The sequence below is a fragment of the Hevea brasiliensis genome, chromosome 18 (assembly GCF_030052815.1).
Source record: "Hevea brasiliensis isolate MT/VB/25A 57/8 chromosome 18, ASM3005281v1, whole genome shotgun sequence".
NCBI classification, from domain to species: Eukaryota; Viridiplantae; Streptophyta; class Magnoliopsida; order Malpighiales; family Euphorbiaceae; genus Hevea; species Hevea brasiliensis.
The window spans coordinates 42,314,136-42,331,084 of NC_079510.1; the positions used below are offsets into that span (position 1 = coordinate 42,314,136).

Sequence of the window (16,949 nt, forward strand, 5' to 3'; positions counted from 1 at the left end):
TAATTTCTCCAACCAAAAACAAATTTTCGTTGAAGATTTTGGTTTGGGAGAGAATTCCATAAATTTGAACAAATTGGTTACCATTTTCGTTGATTTCATCCTAATCCAAAATTAACCCATTAACAGAAGTTATTCCACAAGTAATGACAGAAATGATATCAATATCACTGTTGACATAAGAACTATGATGAGTTACAATTTCTTAATTATTATTCTTCTAAATTTCATGTGGAGGGTCTTTGGAATTGAGCTTTTGAGCTCTTACATCGATTGTGAATACGTATGTGAAGGAGTTTATAGACATGTATTAAGATTACTTCCAATCAATAATGGATTGAATATGAGTATTGGGACAATAATTCTCATATTTCTATGTGTATGCGTTTATCTTCTTCGGTAAAAAAAAATTCTTCCAAGTTTCAAAGTATTAATATTTCAAGCTTTTGATTTCCATTTTTGACATTTACACTGGAAGAGTCCAATTTTCATCGTAAAAATATATATATAGATAGGTATTAGGTAAAAGCTATTAAGCTATATCAATTAGTTTGTTAAATGGAAAATCATATTGTAATTAGATGGTGACTTGACATTTAATTTTTTTTTTCTGATTAAAAAAAAATTATGACTTAAAATTATTTATTATTATCAAGAAACGCGTTGGATTCTTTGCATAATTCAATTGATCATTGCCTTTCTCATCTTGACAATTGACAATGACATTAACACTTTGTTTGATAAATCTTTTAAGTTAAAAAAAAATAAAGAGTAAAAAATAAAAAATATATATATATTTTTTCTCTTGTATAAATAAAAAGGGAAAAAAATAAAAAGAAGAAAGAAAAATATGATAAATTTATAATTTTATCTCATATATTTAAAAAAAAACTTTAAAAGAGGATAATTTTATCATTTTAATTTATAATCTCATACTTTTATTATTTTCTCTTAAAATTAGAGAGAAAATAACAAGAAAAAAATAAGAGTTATTTTTCCTCCTCCCTTTATTTTATCTTCATTTTCAAATAAAGAAAAGTATCAATTTCAATTCATTTTTCCCTTATTTATTTTCTTTTCTCTGCCTTTTTCTCATCTTCAAACAAGGTGTAAGAAAAATAATGATCTTGAAATTAATATTCTTGATATTGCTGCTAAATATTATGTAGGAGAGATTAAAAAAGTAAAGATTTAAATTTAATTTTGTAATATATATTTACTTATTAAATCAAATCAAACTAAATAATACTAAGTCGTAAATTTATAGGTCCAATTATTGAAAAAGTTATTTCTCTTTTTTCAATATTTTGAAATTTTTGATTGTTAAGCACCAATGAGAATGATAAAACCATTGTTCTAGTTTAGACTTAGAGGCCGGCCATAAGAGTGGATTGCTAGGGACAAATGTTTACGCTTGATTTGAACATTGACCCCAGTTTAAGGGTAAAGAGTTTTAAGACAACATTTGAAATGGCAGCATAAATCCAATATCACAGAAACATAGACAGGGATGGATCTTGACAAAGATATAAATAAGACATGGTTGTTAGTGTTCATGATAACTTTGTTTAATTTAATATTCTGTATTTTTTCTGTTCCATTGTACTAAATAATTAAAAAAAAATATTCCACTTTATTTATTAATTCAGAAAATAATGTTTTTTTTTTTTCATCATTTCCTACTCAAATTTTGGTTTAAGAAAAAAGCTAACAATTTTGTCACTGAGAATCTTTCTAACACTGGAAAGGACGCTTTGATGTAAAGTAATTGGCTTTCTGCGTGCAAATTTTGAGTACTAGAATGCCCTTAAAGTTCCTTGTAATGAAAAGTCACTGTTTTTTCTTTTTCTTTTTCTTTTTCTTTTTCTTTTTCTTTTTGGTTCTGGCCAATGATTTATGGAAGAGCATATATTACCCACCCAATCATGTGCAACTTTCCTACATAAAATAAGGTAAATTATATAATTAATTAAATGGATTTAGAATTTATATATATATATATATAAAAAATTTTAAATTTATGTGAGTGTGAAGAATGTTAAAATTTAATGCCTTAAATATATTAAATAATTTTTTTATTAAAATAACATGACAGGTGTCAGGCATTTAGAATAACATGAGCCTTCTCAAATGTAAATGAATATGTGATGATAAGATTGATTTTGTGTTAAAATAAAAAGTCCAACTCAACCTTAAAATATAAACGCGTCTCAAATCCTAAAAGTGGACAATGTGAAATCAAAATTAAAAAAGACAATGTGGAATGATAGGCGAACAAGGAATTTATTTTAACAAATTAACGATCTGTTTATTATTTTTTAATATTTGAAATATTTAAGAAAATATATTAATAAAAAAATATTTTTCTGATAATGAAGTAAAAATATTAAAACATTTATATATAAACAGAATTATTTATAAAAAAAAAGGCTGACATTAAATCAAATCCGGGAATCCTGAAAAAAATAATAAAATAATGAAATCCAGGTTGTCCACTGGACTTGTCCTTCTTTTACTTTTCGAAGAGTTTGGTCCTTGAGGCTAAAAAACAGTAGTTGGGCTCATAATCCAGGTCCGAGATAGCGCTGTAAATGTTGAAATATGACCAGTTCCTGATACAGTCGTATAACCAGCTTGATGAGATTGCCGATCGATGACAAAATAAAAAAAATACAGAAAGGAGTGGAAAGAAGATGAAGAGAAGAGTCATGACTTTCATCATCTTAAATTGTCAAATTCATACATTGAATGGCTGGTTATTTTATCTCCATTCTTTAAAATAATCAGTGGACAGGCAGCAAAGTTGATTCACCAAAGTTGAACTTGGATCTAGAAGGAATTCTGCCACAATTATCTTAACTAATAATTGCAAGCACTTGCAAAGAAAATTTTACAGGGATTTCTAATTGCCTATATTAGCATAAAAGCTTTTTGGCCAGACTCCATATTCTAATCACTAAAAATTCCAATATTAAAACACATTACAGATGAACAAACAAAAACTTCAGACTAGGCAAAAATTTGACCAACATCCCCAGGCTAATTAACGAGGTTTAAACTCAATAGTTAGCCACTATCTTTTCAGGATAATCATCAGAGCTTGCTAAGACGAAACTAATATAGCTTCTTCCCTCGTCCGCTTGCTTCTGTTTGGCCATTGTGGCGTACATCTGTTGTCTGAACTGCTTACGAGCCTCCCGCTCAGATAGTTTTAAATCTTTGAAACCCTGCTCAAGCTTGGCTTCATCTTCAGGCGAAAAGAAGGCTACCTCCATCTTCCCAAGCTCTTCATACATCTTTTCAATCTTAGCTTTCCAGAAGAGGCCCATTTCTGTGTCCATTTTCTGGTAAGGAGTCTTCAGAAGGTACTCATCGATCCCTCCTGCCTTGTCTATGCAACGAAGGGCATGAGTAGTAACTTTGACTCTAATGTGGCGGTCTAAGATGTAGCTAAACAGCCTCTTCTCCTGGACATTTGGCTTCCAAGTTCTCCTTGACCTGTCATCACAATTCACAGACACACAAAATGCACTTCAAATTTTGAAACATGAACAACAAGCAATAAATCTTTTCATGTGACTCACGCCAGCAACAGTAAATAGATTCCAAACATCCGACATTATCTAATACTGTTGTGTTTAGAATAAAAACTTTGTACCAACCCAGCCACAACAACAGAAAATCATGACATTGACAGGTATGCCCTAAACCTGTTAGTTATCTACTTAGCTTTCCATACTACATATAATCTTTATTATATGACAATAAAAAATAGTACAGCATCATTCGAATGCAAGTCAGCTCTGTTAAAGATCAAATCGCTGAATGTGGAACAGCAATTTGGCATTTAATCTAATAACATTCATCTATACCTCATATCGAACAAGAAATGCTAAAAAAAAAAACCATATTTAAAGAGAATTAGGGAATTAGCAAACAATAGCTCACCTCATGATCATGGATTAAATTCTTTGGTTGGACAAGGACAATTAGAAGTTTCTATAAGCTTTATTGACTTGTCTAAACATATAAACATTTTCAACATCACCTTTTCTGATAATAACCCCGCCATATCATTCATTTATTACATTGGTCTGTTTGCTTATGTATGCAGCAGTTTTGCTTCTGAACTCTAGCTAACCAAATGATGTTGCATTACTATATCAAAATCCAGAATGTTTCTTTACATCTCATTCAAAGATATAAGAGTGCTGACAGTTCAAAAGTTTTCTTACATGCATAATCTCCATTGCATTATCCCACTACACTGAACCAAAGATCATGCGCATCTTTTCAAAAAGAAATTTTTAGCGTTTCTCATTATAACTCCAAAACTATATCCATCAGTAGCAACATCATATGATACTTCATGCAAAGGGAAGATAATAAATGACCACACGCAAACTAACAAGCTTGGCAATCAACATCATTTCAAAGCGAATAACATGATTGCAAACACCAGCATCCACAAAATTAAAAAGCATGACAGGAATTCTCAATGAGCCATACGTCAATTCACCATCATCACAAGATCAGATATTCTTCAAAACCCAAAAATATGAACTCCCAATTTCCCTGAAAAAAGTTGCAATTAATAAAAATGCAATACAACGAAGACAGACAGAGAACGAACTTGTTACCACCATCTTCACTAATGCGATTGCCGAACTGGATATGGCGGCCGGCAAAAAGGCCACGCTTGGCTCGGCCCATAACGACCCTGCTATCAGGTATGGATTTCTTCAGAGATTCCTTAACTCCAGGTGTAAAATTGTTCTCTCCTACCTTTTTCAGTACTTTCTTCATCATCTCCTTCCCTCTAAATGCCATTTCAATATTTTCTAGCTCGCTCTGGATTCTGGACTACGGTTAGCTATTGATTTTCCTCTTTCTTCGTGAATCTGAGGCACAAAATGAAGCAGCCGAATGAAGAAGACGCTTAAAACATAAATAACTAAAGTCCTCCGCAAGGACCAACATAATTAGCTAAAAATTCTTATTTTACACCACGATTAGCTCTTGATTAAGAGAATATTTGGCTATGGAAAAAAAAAATCACAACCTGCCTGGTACGATTTCTTTAATTCTCATCAGCTTTCTCGGCAACCAAAATGAAACTTTCAAAATTAAATGAAATCGTAGCAATTTTAGAAATGCAAAGAAATTGATAAAAAAAAAATTAAAAGTAAGGATCAATTGATTTCATGAAATTTAAAAATTCGTAAAAGAGGGTACCTCAGAACGATGGATTGATTTCAGTAAAACCCTTCGAGGTCGGAGCTCAGAACTAGAGTGTTAATATACTATTGAACAGACTAAAACCCTGAGCTCTACCAATCGGGTTTGGCCTTTTGGTCAACAATCCGACCCATTCGAAAGCCCACTTACCATAGACCGAAAAGCTTCTGATAAATTCTTTCAATTTGTTGAAATATAATTAATTTAATATTAGTTGAAACTTGATGGAATTCAATGTTATTAAGGTTTTCAATTTAGTCCCATCATTAAATTAGTGAAAATAAATAATTAAGTGGTATATAATTTAAGTAAAATTAAATTGGAATTTAATCAATATATTATTAAATAAATATTATATATATAATAAAATTAATAATCTCTTAAGAACAATAGCAGCCAATATGATTCTGACAACAATGATTATTACATTATATTTCATTAGGCTTTATTATAATTAACATTAGATATTAATTAAATCCTCCAGAATCTCTTGCCCAACACCATTAGTAATGCGAAGTACAAATAAGAATTAATATAGGAAAAAGAAGAAGATTGTTCTAAAGGAAAATTAATTCTCAGCCCTCTTGCCAATGCATTTCTCACTGTACAAAGCAAAGATTATTATGAGTAGCATGTCTAAATCATAAATTCAATAAGAAAATACAAAATTCAGAGCTTCAAGGTAAGATCTGGTGCAGATGAATCTGTCCTTTGCTGTGGTGCCATTCCTACAATATTCATATTTGGACATTGAGCCAACTCTAACTCTGAGTTACCACCAATTGATCCACCCACCTGCCTAAAACTTCCACGCCAATGCAAGCTAACATCATCATCTTCCATGAATACTGGCATCCCATAATAGCCTTGCACAAATCTAGCTCCACCTCTTGTACCTGGAGGCTTTTGTGATGGTATGATATTCTGATGCATTGCAGAATGAGCTTTGATCCCAAGGGACCTAAATGCAGAACCTTGAAGTGGCAGAGATGCCAAGCTTGCGTACCTATCTGAAAATATTCCCATACGCATTGCACGCTTAGCCATTGTTCGTTCCCTCTTATGCGCATTTTGGTGGCCACCAAGTGCCTGTGAGCTGTAGAACTTGCGCCTGCAGTAATTGCATGTGAAAACTCTGGGGATGGTTTCAGCTGGAGAAGGGGCAGCTACTTCATTGCTAGTCTCACCTGTGCCTTTCAACTTGATGTCATTGGAGTTAAAGGTAAGTGATAGGTCGAGGGAAACTGGTATTGGACCCTGTTGTTTTTGAAGCTTAGCAAGTTCTGTGAGAGAGGAAGCCGGGGTGCTGTTGTCCTTGGAAGGATCAGGCGATGGTTCTTGCAAAGATACATTGGATGCTACTTTGCTGCTGATTTCAGACTCATTTTCAGATTCCAATTTGGAGTTCTGCAATGTCATGATCACGTAAAGCAAAAGTACTTTGCTCTATATGAATCGGGGAAAAATTAAACAAGCTGCTGAAGCTGAATGACTAATGCTTCACCTGCATGCACAGCAGCACAAGGGATGAGGTTATTTGCCTTGGTAGTGGGAATGTACCACGGATAGACGAGGACAATGTAGATCATGCAACAAGAGTAAAATATACTAGCATAAACAAAAAATTAGGCAAATAAAAATACCTACAATAACAATGTAGACCATGACAACATAAATGATTAGAGAAATCATTTCTCTAGGTCTTGGGATATTCATGTCTAACTGCAAACCTCATGATCATACCCACATTTCGGACTTGAGCAAAGAAGAAGGATGCGCCAAATTCTTCCAATAGACAATCAGTCAAAGAAGTAAATGATCACCATCATCTAACTCAAGACACATGCCATAGCGCAGTACACCAGCAGGCTGGGATGAAATTCCTTGCAGTCATGTAACTGCTTTCGAAGTCGTGCAAATTAAAACAGTAAGGATCACTTATAATCTGGTTGGACACGGGCTTTTTATATTTTTAGCAAACTACTTGAGCGCTATTTGATTCCTAACTTAGTCCCTGTAAGCTTTGTTTGCCCTTTGCCATTAAAGTATTTTTGTCTCACACTCCCAATTAAGGCATGCAAGAAAAAGTTAAAATTTGTGAACTTTGATACTTACGTGAAAACGTAAGTGATTGCTCATGATTGACTATGTCTTTAAGGATAGACTGATATAAAATACATAAATACTTCAGTGCTATGCTACCATATGACCTTAAGAAAAAGAATCAAATTACAACTGTTGCCATAATAAAGCCCCGTGGAAGTATATAACAATCCGATTATTTTGTCAAAACCTCTGTACGAGCAATCAAAAATGAACATAGGCTCATCATTGATCTTGCAGGAAACAGAGAAGCTACTGGTTCAAAAGGACAACCTTTAAATCCTAGCCTAAAGAAAACTTAAACGTGGAGCAAAGAAACCTCAATCAGCTGCCTCCGTGGTTCAGTGACAAGCAAAAGTTATCAGCAGACTGAAAAGGGAGCAAAAGATCGCTAAACTACCAATAATAAATTGTCAAATCCAATATTAAAGCAAGGATCAAAGAAACAACTAGTAGGTTACTCAAGCACTATGCTTTACTGTTCTTTCAATATGAGATTAGGTATTTAAAATCGCCTTGGCAACTTCCTTAGCTACCAATGAGCCCATTGAGTTCCACATATGACAACATGCCAAACCATTTGGAAGTGTAATATATCCTCATAGACATAATGCCCAAGATCATTTCAAGTAAATTCCATGGAACATGCCAAAACATGATTACAGAATCTTCTCTTTCAGTCTTTCCTTCTTGATTCATTATTGTTTCATATTGTTGTTTTATGTTTTATCATTTGTATCCTAATCCCAGTAATCATCTCTCATACAAATTAAACCGATTCTCTAACATACAAATATTATACTTGAACCTTTTTGTTATTGATCAATAATACCATTCAAAGCACCACAAACCTTCTTATGTAATTCTCAGAAGACTTGAATATAACCTGCTACATAACAGTAGAGACTGTATTTACACCACCAAGCTTTAGGCCTTCACAATCTAAGATGTTACTGATAGCATATGTTTTGTAGACCCATTCGATAATCAATTGCTTCAGCATTGGTGGTTTACTCTAAAAACAATAAATTGGTGACATAACAAGTTCATAAGATGGACAAAATAATTCCTCAATGATGGGCTACAATGAAATTTTATCCCAAAACAAGAAATCAGGCTAATAACATCAGTCTACATAAACAACATAGATTTTATTTGCATGTAAGAGGACTCACCAAAAGCCACGTCAAGTGGGAAAAAAAGGAAGTGAAATCCAGCAATGACCAAATATCAGGCAACAAAAGTTCTAGAAGAGCACGGTACCCAGCATCACAATAGTCACTATAATTCAAATATTTTTCTTCAGAGTTAAGAATAGAATAACCAATTGCAGGGCTACTAACTTAAGATCAGTAAGCACGTGCAAGATCCAGAACTAATTCTTATCAGCACCCAGCTTATGATCACCAATGCAATCAGATAATCCAAACAATTTTTGCCAGAGAAACAACTAAAAGGTGCTCTCTTTCTTTCTGACAATGAGCTAGTAATATGAAGAATGTGTCCATACCAGAACACACTAATGTTTTAAACTAAATTCTTCTCCAACCACTATCAGTCTAATGTAACCAGGCTCCTTTTCCATGGAGCAGACAACCCTGAAATAGTACTTATAACAAAGGCAAATAGCAAAAAATCTCCATAATTTCCTATCATAAATGTTCTTCCAAAAGAGAGCCATTACTCTATCAGTAATTGGCAGTATTAGTTCAAGGACATCTAAATCAATAGCCCAGTGAAACTAACAACTTCACATCCACTCTTATCAAGCTAATAGAACTCTTACATCCAGACATCTACTGAATAGGATAAATTTAAGGCACACCATACTGGAACTTGAAACCATCTTTCATCTTAGGGAAGCCAATACAAGAAAACTAGCTATATTATGAAAAGATAATACTTCTAGGTAGGGAAAATTTTAACAATGAATTAGTTCAAATAGAGAATTTGTACATTTCAATAAGAATAGAAACTCCCCCTTCATGCCAGCGTGAGAATAACCTTCATTCCTCCAGAAACATCGAAATTCAAATCAGCATACCAAGAAGTATAAAAACTGGACCACAAAGCAAATATCCCACAATCACATCTTCAAGTAGCAGAACACATGATAAACCCAGAATTCTGCTAAACTCTGAGACCCTTAACAGAAGGCAAAATCGACAACAACCCAATGCTGATAGCGAAGAATAAGTAAATTTATGCCCCAAAAAATTGAAAAGAGAAGAGATTAAAGATTAAAACAACAAAAAGGATGGGCGGAAAAGCATCATCAGACAGAAAAAGAAACAGCCATAAAAATCAAATCTTGAGATGATAAGGCAGGTAGTTAAAGTTCCTTACATGATAATTTCTTCAAATTGGCTAGCATGCTTCAAGGACATGTTGCTTTGGAGAAAGCGTGAGAGTATCAAAGGAAAAGACGGTAGCAATTGTTTTTTCATATTTTTACCACTTATGAGTGGGTGGAGGTAGATAAAAAGAGAATAAATGAAGAGATAAGCTCATCAAGATTCAAGAGAGGGAGAGAGAGAAAGGGAGAAAGATGCAGACAATTATGGGAAAGCCGAAGTAGAAGAAATGGAGATGATGGAGCAAAGTCAGAGAAGTCAGAAAGAGCAGAAAAGGGTGAAGTAACACTTTACCACTCCGGTTGAATTTTGGGCTTCTCCAGTCTTTTAACAGAGCAATGAATATGAGAGAGAGAGAGAGAGAGAGAGAGAAGCACACAAAGAGACAGCAAAAGCAAATAGGGAAAAGAGTACTATAAGCCTCACAAAAGAGAAATGCTTGTGGTTCATCTCTAAATTTCATTCTCTTCCCACTTTAGAAAGTTTGAGATCAGATTTGTGCTGTTCTTTTCAATCTCCAACTTCTTTTTTCTTGCCAGATGTACTCCCATTACACCTCTCTCTGCTCTGTTCCAGTCTTTACAAGCTGCTGCTGTTCAACATGCACATATGCCCATACATCTTTGCGTTTATATAGCTAAAAATTAACCAAAAAAGGAAAAAAAAAGGGAACACATAAAGTCTATTAGATAAGCATAAATCATTGATCACATTCACCTCTGCAGGACAATGTGGCTGGTTCATGTCCCTTAGCTATGAGACAAAGGCCATGCACCCAACCTTGCCTCACAAGTGGCCCTAGAAGATTACGGTGCTTAATCTCTTATTCTGAAGAATTATTAGTCCTAGACGTTTGACTGGATGTTTGCGGATTTTTTTAAAATTTTTATATTATTATTGTTATATAAAATTATAAAATATCATTATATTTTTATTTTTATTAATTTCACATAATTATTTATATAAAAAGAAAGGAAAAATAATGTGAACAATGATTTAAGAAAATTATCTAAATAATTTGCAAGTTTGAGATTGGAAATTTTCTATGTGATTTTTCATTATTGCATTTTTGCTCAAAAATGCATGAAAATTATGAGTAAGTATGAACACTTTTATTATTATTATTATTATCTAAGAAATATATAAAGAAAATGAACGAGCGTACATATGAAAAACCATAATTAGCTTTTCTTTTTTATTTATCATTATTATGTTATCAAAAAAAATTTATCTAAATTTAATTTATTATTAATTTAATATATAATTATATAAAATTCATATATTTAATAAGTGAATCTTATCATATATTTTATATTTTGATTTCATAATGAATCAGTCTAAAAAATTAAAGAGTCACGATGTAAATAAATAATATAATAAATCAATAAATTTTACATAATATATGTTAATTAGTAGTAAAGATAAAAATATAATTAAAAAAAATAGAAATATGCAAACTTTTCACTATTAGTAACATATATTAAAAAAATTAAAAGCTTACATATTAATTAATGATAATAGTAAAATAAATGAATTTTATATATATATATATATATATATATATATATATATATATATATATATATATATATATATATTAATTATTAAAATAAGATGATTAAATATTTAAGTGTGTCACTTAAAACGCTCTATTTTTTTTTTTTGGACACTCTCATCGTTAAAAATATGAATATATGATATTAAAAATTCAAATGGTCGCAATGTCACTTAACACGTTTCCCTCATCCATTTAATAATTTTTGCTCTTTTGGTATAAACTTAGGCTTAATGGACAATAGAAGCAAAACGTTTAAACTAAATCATAATTATAATTAATTTTTTTAATTTTTTTATATTATATTTAAATATTTATAATTTATCATAATTGTAGCTAATGGATTTAAATTACATAAAAAAAATAACAATAACTAACAATATAATCTTTATAATTTTATTTGATTAACATAATAGTTCATTAAGTTTTATTTACATATATTTCATCTATAATCATGCCAAAAGGTCTCCCTAATGTATATCTAAGTTTATGTTTCACATTTTCCACTAAAAAGGTATTAAAAATAATAATTATAATTAAAAAATACCCATAAGTAGCTTATGATATATTTGAATGTCCCAAAAAAAAAAAATCAAATGCTAGTTAGAAATTTCAAATTGAAATATGTTAGATGTTATGAAAAATAAATTGTTCCCCTTATATAACTAATATAATGTTATGATATTAAAATATATTTTAATTAATAAAAATATTTTTTAAATATAAATTTTAATTAAAAATAAAAATAAAAATAAAATATATTTTATATAATAAATAAAAAATTTAAAAATAAAGTTTAAATTAATAATTTATTTTATTAATCAAATAAAATTTCAGTGACTATATATATTTTAATTTATCATTAACTTTTCAAATTTGACCAAGCATAAAGGTTTCATTATAAAACAATGATTTAAAAAAATTGACTAATGATGATTTAGTGTAAATATATATATATTTTTTTCCATCACTTGATGCATTTGCTCATTTCTCCTTTATTAAAGATTGCTATTATATTGCCAATAAAAGTTGTTATGGCCAAATCCAAAACTCTATCATAATTAAAATTATATACTCTCAATATTTGAAAAGTTTGCAAATTGAAATTTTTCTCCCATTATGTTTTTTTGAAGAGATCAAATAGATTAAATTTATTTGCCATTGATTGTGATATTTAGTGTAAATGATGCTAGAGAGGAGGAATTAGAAATTTATTTTTGAGAGGTCAAAAATAAATGTTAAAAGAAAATTAAATGAAATATTATTAAAAATATAAAAACTAAATTAAAAATATTAAGAGATCAAAATTATATAATATAAAATATAAATAAAATTTATACAAAAATAGGAATATTGGAGGTAGTTTTTTAAAAAATACACTCAAATTTAATTTTTAAAATTTTAAGGGTATAAATAATTTTTTTTAAATATATATTAAAATTAGAAATAAAGTTTTAATTTTCAAAATTTTTGAGGGCCGTGACTCTCCATGATATATGTAATTCTGCGACTGTTTATATATTTAGTTATGACCTAACTCATATCATAATCTAACCAAAATTCAATTTCCACATGTTCCAGATCCTTGTATGTTTGATGTAGCTTAGTGGGTTGACGCCGCTAGTGTTTTCTACTTGAAATTTCTAGGCAAATATCTTGATTTTGAACCACCTCCTCTGTCCTTTTCATTGCAAAAAGCCTCTGCACGTAAAATTTCTTGGCAAAGATCTTGATTTTGAACCACCTCCTCTGTCCTTTTCATTGCGCAAAGCCTCTGCATGTAAAATTTCTTGGCAAAGATCTTGATTTTGAACCACCTCCTCCTCTGTCCTTTTCATTGCGCAAAGCCCCCTGCATGTAAAATTTCTTGGCAAAGATCTTGATTTTGAACTACCTCCTCCTCTGTCCTTTTCATTACAAAAAGCTCTGCATATAAAATTTCTTGGCAAAGATCTTGATTTTGAAACAGCTCCTCTGTCCCTTTCATTGCAAAAAGCCTCAGCATCCGCAGTATCAACCTCACCTATTTCGTTATGCATTCAAGTACACAAGGTTGACATAAACGTATGTAATATATATATTTAATAAATAAATTTTATTATTTATTTTATATATTAAATTTATAATAAATTAAATTTAAATAAATTAAATTCATTTATTAATAGGCAACGCGTGTCTATATTTGTTATATATTATTGATCATATTATATATTATTGGCCCTTTTTAGTTTATTTAAGGGATTATTAAAAAAAATAAAAAAATAGATATCTTTTTGTATATTTAAATTGATAATAACAATAATAATAATAAACTGCTTTAGATTCATAATTGAGATACTAAATTAGTTTATATTATCTTTTCTTTTATATGCTAACTAATTTAATTCTCATTCTAATAAAAAAAATTTTTAAATTCTTTTATATTTTACATATATATATATATATATATATATTTTATTGCCTCCATCAAGAGATGACATTTTGATATACAAGCTAAAGTGAAACTTTATGAAATTCATAATTACAAATAAAAATGTAATTAAGCTTTACATTTACATTAGGGTCCCAACAACCAAACGTGGCATCGAACTAGAGGCCAATAAATTGGTCCCTTCCCAAGCAAACGTGAGTCACCCATTATTCCTTTGGGATAAAAGTACCAAAATCATGAAAATGATGATAACGATCATCATCATTTCTCCTTTCAATTTACCACTTGATTTTTGGAAACAAAAAAAAATTACCATTTGATTTTGAAAGGATACTTTTCTCTATGCTCTTTTTGCTTTACATTTTCCATCTTCGGCTGCATTTCTTAAAGCACTTATCGACAGAATATATTCTGTAATTGACCCCTACCTAAAGCCAAGAATGTTTGCAGTCTCAGCCCATATAATCTGCGAAATAGTGAGAATATTTGGCCTCATTGCCCATTTGACCCATAGAAAGACATTGTAAACATTGCTGCAACTCTCTCATCCAGTGTTCTGGATCTCATACATTGTCATTGCAGGCCTAGCCCTTTAAATGTGAGTTAAGTTGCCTTCTTTCATGACGATGATGATTGAGAAATAATTAAAATAATTCAGAAAAATACAGTGGCAATCAGTGCCTAGAATGTTGCTCTAAAATCTCAGCAAATCCTGAATTGATTAACCACTTCTAAATCTAATCAGCATACACTGATTGTGTGTGTTATTGTCAATAAATTATTCAAATTGTTTTTTTCAATGAAGATACACAAAATTTTCTTTTATTCATCAGCTGGATTGCTCTGATCAGTACCAAATGAGTGGTTCAAATTTTTGGGTTTACTTGTCTGAAAAATGCATATGTTATATGTAGAGTTTATATGCTTACATATACTGCTGATATTTGGCTTGCAATATCTTCTTTGATTATCTAATTCACGCTTAAAGTCAAATAAATTATTATCTCTGTCTATTTTTATCTGTCATATCTGAATTTTGCATGATAATTAAAAAAATGAAACTACTACTTTATTTTTATCTCATTCATACATTTTTTAAGGTAAAAAATGTAATGTCTCAAATTTTTATTTTTAATATTATAATAACATTTTCAGAATTTAATTTGGATTGGCTGCTTTACTATGGCAAATAAATTATGCAATTTTTATGTTTTTTTTTTTGAATTTTATGAGTAGAGTTTTTAATTTACATTGCTAGATTTTGCGGGGTTTATTTGCATTATTTGAATTTTATTTTGTTTATTGCATTTTACTTGCTTTAAATTTTCTAAAGAATGATCAACATGTTTAAAATATATATTTTTCGATTTTTTTCAAAATTTTTGAAGTTTCAAAATGCATTATGAGCAGGAAAAGAGAGAAAGAAAAGCAAAATGAATGCCAAACATGCCCCTCTCCCCTCCCCTATCATTTTTTTAACTTGCAAAACCCCATGCGTCTTCTTTCCGCAACATTCAGCCCAATAGCAACCAACCACTTTCTTATCAGACCCACCCCAAAATGTTCCCCTCTCTCTAACATACACTTAGCAAATGGAATTGCAGAATCGAGGGAGAACCCAGTCAGCCTTTATATATATATATATTCTAAAGTGATAAGTGAAAGCTAAATATTGGTATTTATAGGAGTAACTTGTGGGAACATTTGCCAGCTAATTTTGCCACATTTGGATGCCTCGCATTTATGTTTTTTGATCTTATCATAATATGGCAAATAAGCCTTTTCAATTTCAGTTTTGTAATTTTTTTTTTCAAAAAAAAAAAAATTCCGATTACCATATTTGACTGAAATAGTTAGATTTTAATGGGAGTTTGATGTTGCTGTTTAAATTGCTTTCAAGAAAAATATCCTTGTAAATGTATTAAGTATGATATATTAAAAATTATTTAAAATTAGATTTAATATATTTTAATAATAAAAAAATTTAGAATAATAAAATATTTTTTTACATCAATTAAAATAATATTTTTTTCTTAAAACTTTTTTTTTCTCTTTCAAAACTTCAATGTCAAATAAGATTTTAATTTAATAATAAAAAAGAAATTAATTAAAAAGATGTAATAAAATTTGAATATTATCAATGTAATTTATCTCTCAAGTAGATTAAACTCTCAATAACATAAAATTTTTAATTGTTAATTTTCATTTTTTATGTTAGTCAACTTTATTTTATTTTAAATTACTGATATCTTATAATGATGGCTAGCCGAGAGCCTCCAAATCTGAGTTAAGTATAATAATACTCATACGGTGCTGAGATACAACAAGCCACCATGGTCAAACAAATCTCAAGACTTTATCATTTTGTATTATTATACAAAATTAGATTTAGAGAACAGTAACAATGGATCAATAAACTAGCATTTTCTGATACACATGATCCACTTAAGAGTGACAAGTGTAGAGTGTACTCATGCCTTAGTAAAAGATGATATGAATAAAATATAATTTTTTACTTTCAGAAGAGAGAGAGAAATTTAGAAAGTCATAAAACAAAGCAACTTGAATGTTATTTCCTGGCGAGTCTTCTTGAGAGAACATCATACAATAAGAGACTAAAGGAAGTGCAGGAGATGGAGCAATTTCCTGCTTATTTCCCTTTTCTCTTTCTTTCTTCAAAATTTTCAATGCCATTTCATAAATTGGCAGAGGATTACACCTTTGTATTTCTTTGCTGATGTCGATCAATGGACTAGAATCTAGAGAAGAATCTCTTTATGGTTCGTAAGTTTTACATAAAGAGAATCTTTTTGGCACTATTCATCTTTTGTGATGGCACTCGTCTTTTTCAATTTCATAGATGTAGTTGTAACATTCATCACACATTCCTAATCTAAGGATATCCCATATGAAAAATCCATTGATTTTATCAGTGTAAACAGGTGTTTCATTTATCATAAATGTATGCATAAGAATATTATTTCTCTTTTTTGTGAAAGGAGAGATCATCATAGTGTGAAAAAATGCTGATGAAGATTCAAAAGAGCTTATCGGAGCTTTAAACACTATTTTAATGGTTCCATCGGATTGTTTGTGGAATGACTGTTCTATGGCCTATACAGGATGAAAATTATTGTGAAGTTTCTCATAGTTGGTCAGCCATTTCGTGGTAATCAGTTTTACCAACTCATCTTTGGATAACTGCTGCAATATTTGAACAATTGTGGAAGTCGACTTTGTATCTGAAAGGATATATAGAGCATTTGAAGAG

The 16,949-nt window shown here is 30.3% G+C and overlaps 2 protein-coding genes across 5 annotated transcripts; both read right to left on the bottom strand.

The window, feature by feature from the left end:
* Positions 1-2,827: 2,827 nt before the first annotated feature.
* On the bottom strand, positions 2,828-5,389 carry LOC110636055 (54S ribosomal protein L24, mitochondrial). 2 transcript variants are annotated; one of them, XM_021785581.2, is made up of 3 exons: positions 5,233-5,389; positions 4,631-4,898; positions 2,828-3,495 (listed from the first exon to the last, which is right to left on the bottom strand). In XM_021785581.2, exons 2-3 carry the CDS (start codon positions 4,825-4,827, stop codon positions 3,057-3,059), a joined length of 636 nt encoding a protein of 211 aa, XP_021641273.2. In that variant the 5' UTR covers positions 4,828-4,898; positions 5,233-5,389; the 3' UTR covers positions 2,828-3,056. The 2 variants fall into 2 exon arrangements, with proteins under 2 accessions (XP_021641273.2, XP_021641274.2); XM_021785582.2 differs by lacking the exon at positions 5,233-5,389 and adding an exon at positions 5,060-5,213.
* Positions 5,390-5,787: 398 nt separating this feature from the next.
* On the bottom strand, positions 5,788-10,292 carry LOC110636057 (zinc finger protein 4). 3 transcript variants are annotated; one of them, XM_021785585.2, is made up of 3 exons: positions 9,685-10,292; positions 9,295-9,397; positions 5,788-6,739 (listed from the first exon to the last, which is right to left on the bottom strand). In XM_021785585.2, exon 3 carries the CDS (start codon positions 6,652-6,654, stop codon positions 5,905-5,907), a length of 750 nt encoding a protein of 249 aa, XP_021641277.2. In that variant the 5' UTR covers positions 6,655-6,739; positions 9,295-9,397; positions 9,685-10,292; the 3' UTR covers positions 5,788-5,904. The 3 variants fall into 3 exon arrangements, with proteins under 3 accessions (XP_021641277.2, XP_021641276.2, XP_021641278.2); XM_021785584.2 differs by lacking the exon at positions 9,295-9,397 and having other exon boundaries at positions 9,685-10,291; XM_021785586.2 differs by lacking the exons at positions 9,295-9,397; positions 9,685-10,292 and adding an exon at positions 8,514-9,267.
* Positions 10,293-16,949: the final 6,657 nt, after the last annotated feature.

What these genes read in the sequence shown, in the direction of transcription:
- LOC110636055 (XM_021785581.2), bottom strand. Translation starts at nt 4,827, where the DNA reads ATGGCATTTAGAGGGAAGGAGATGATGAAGAAAGTACTGAAAAAGGTA. An exon ending in AGTGAAGATGGTGGTAACAA is followed by an intron (nt 3,496 to 4,630) that starts GTTCGTTCTCTG and finishes TTGTGATGACAG; the next exon opens with GTCAAGGAGAACTTGGAAGC.
- LOC110636057 (XM_021785585.2), bottom strand. Translation starts at nt 6,654, where the DNA reads ATGACATTGCAGAACTCCAAATTGGAATCTGAAAATGAGTCTGAAATC.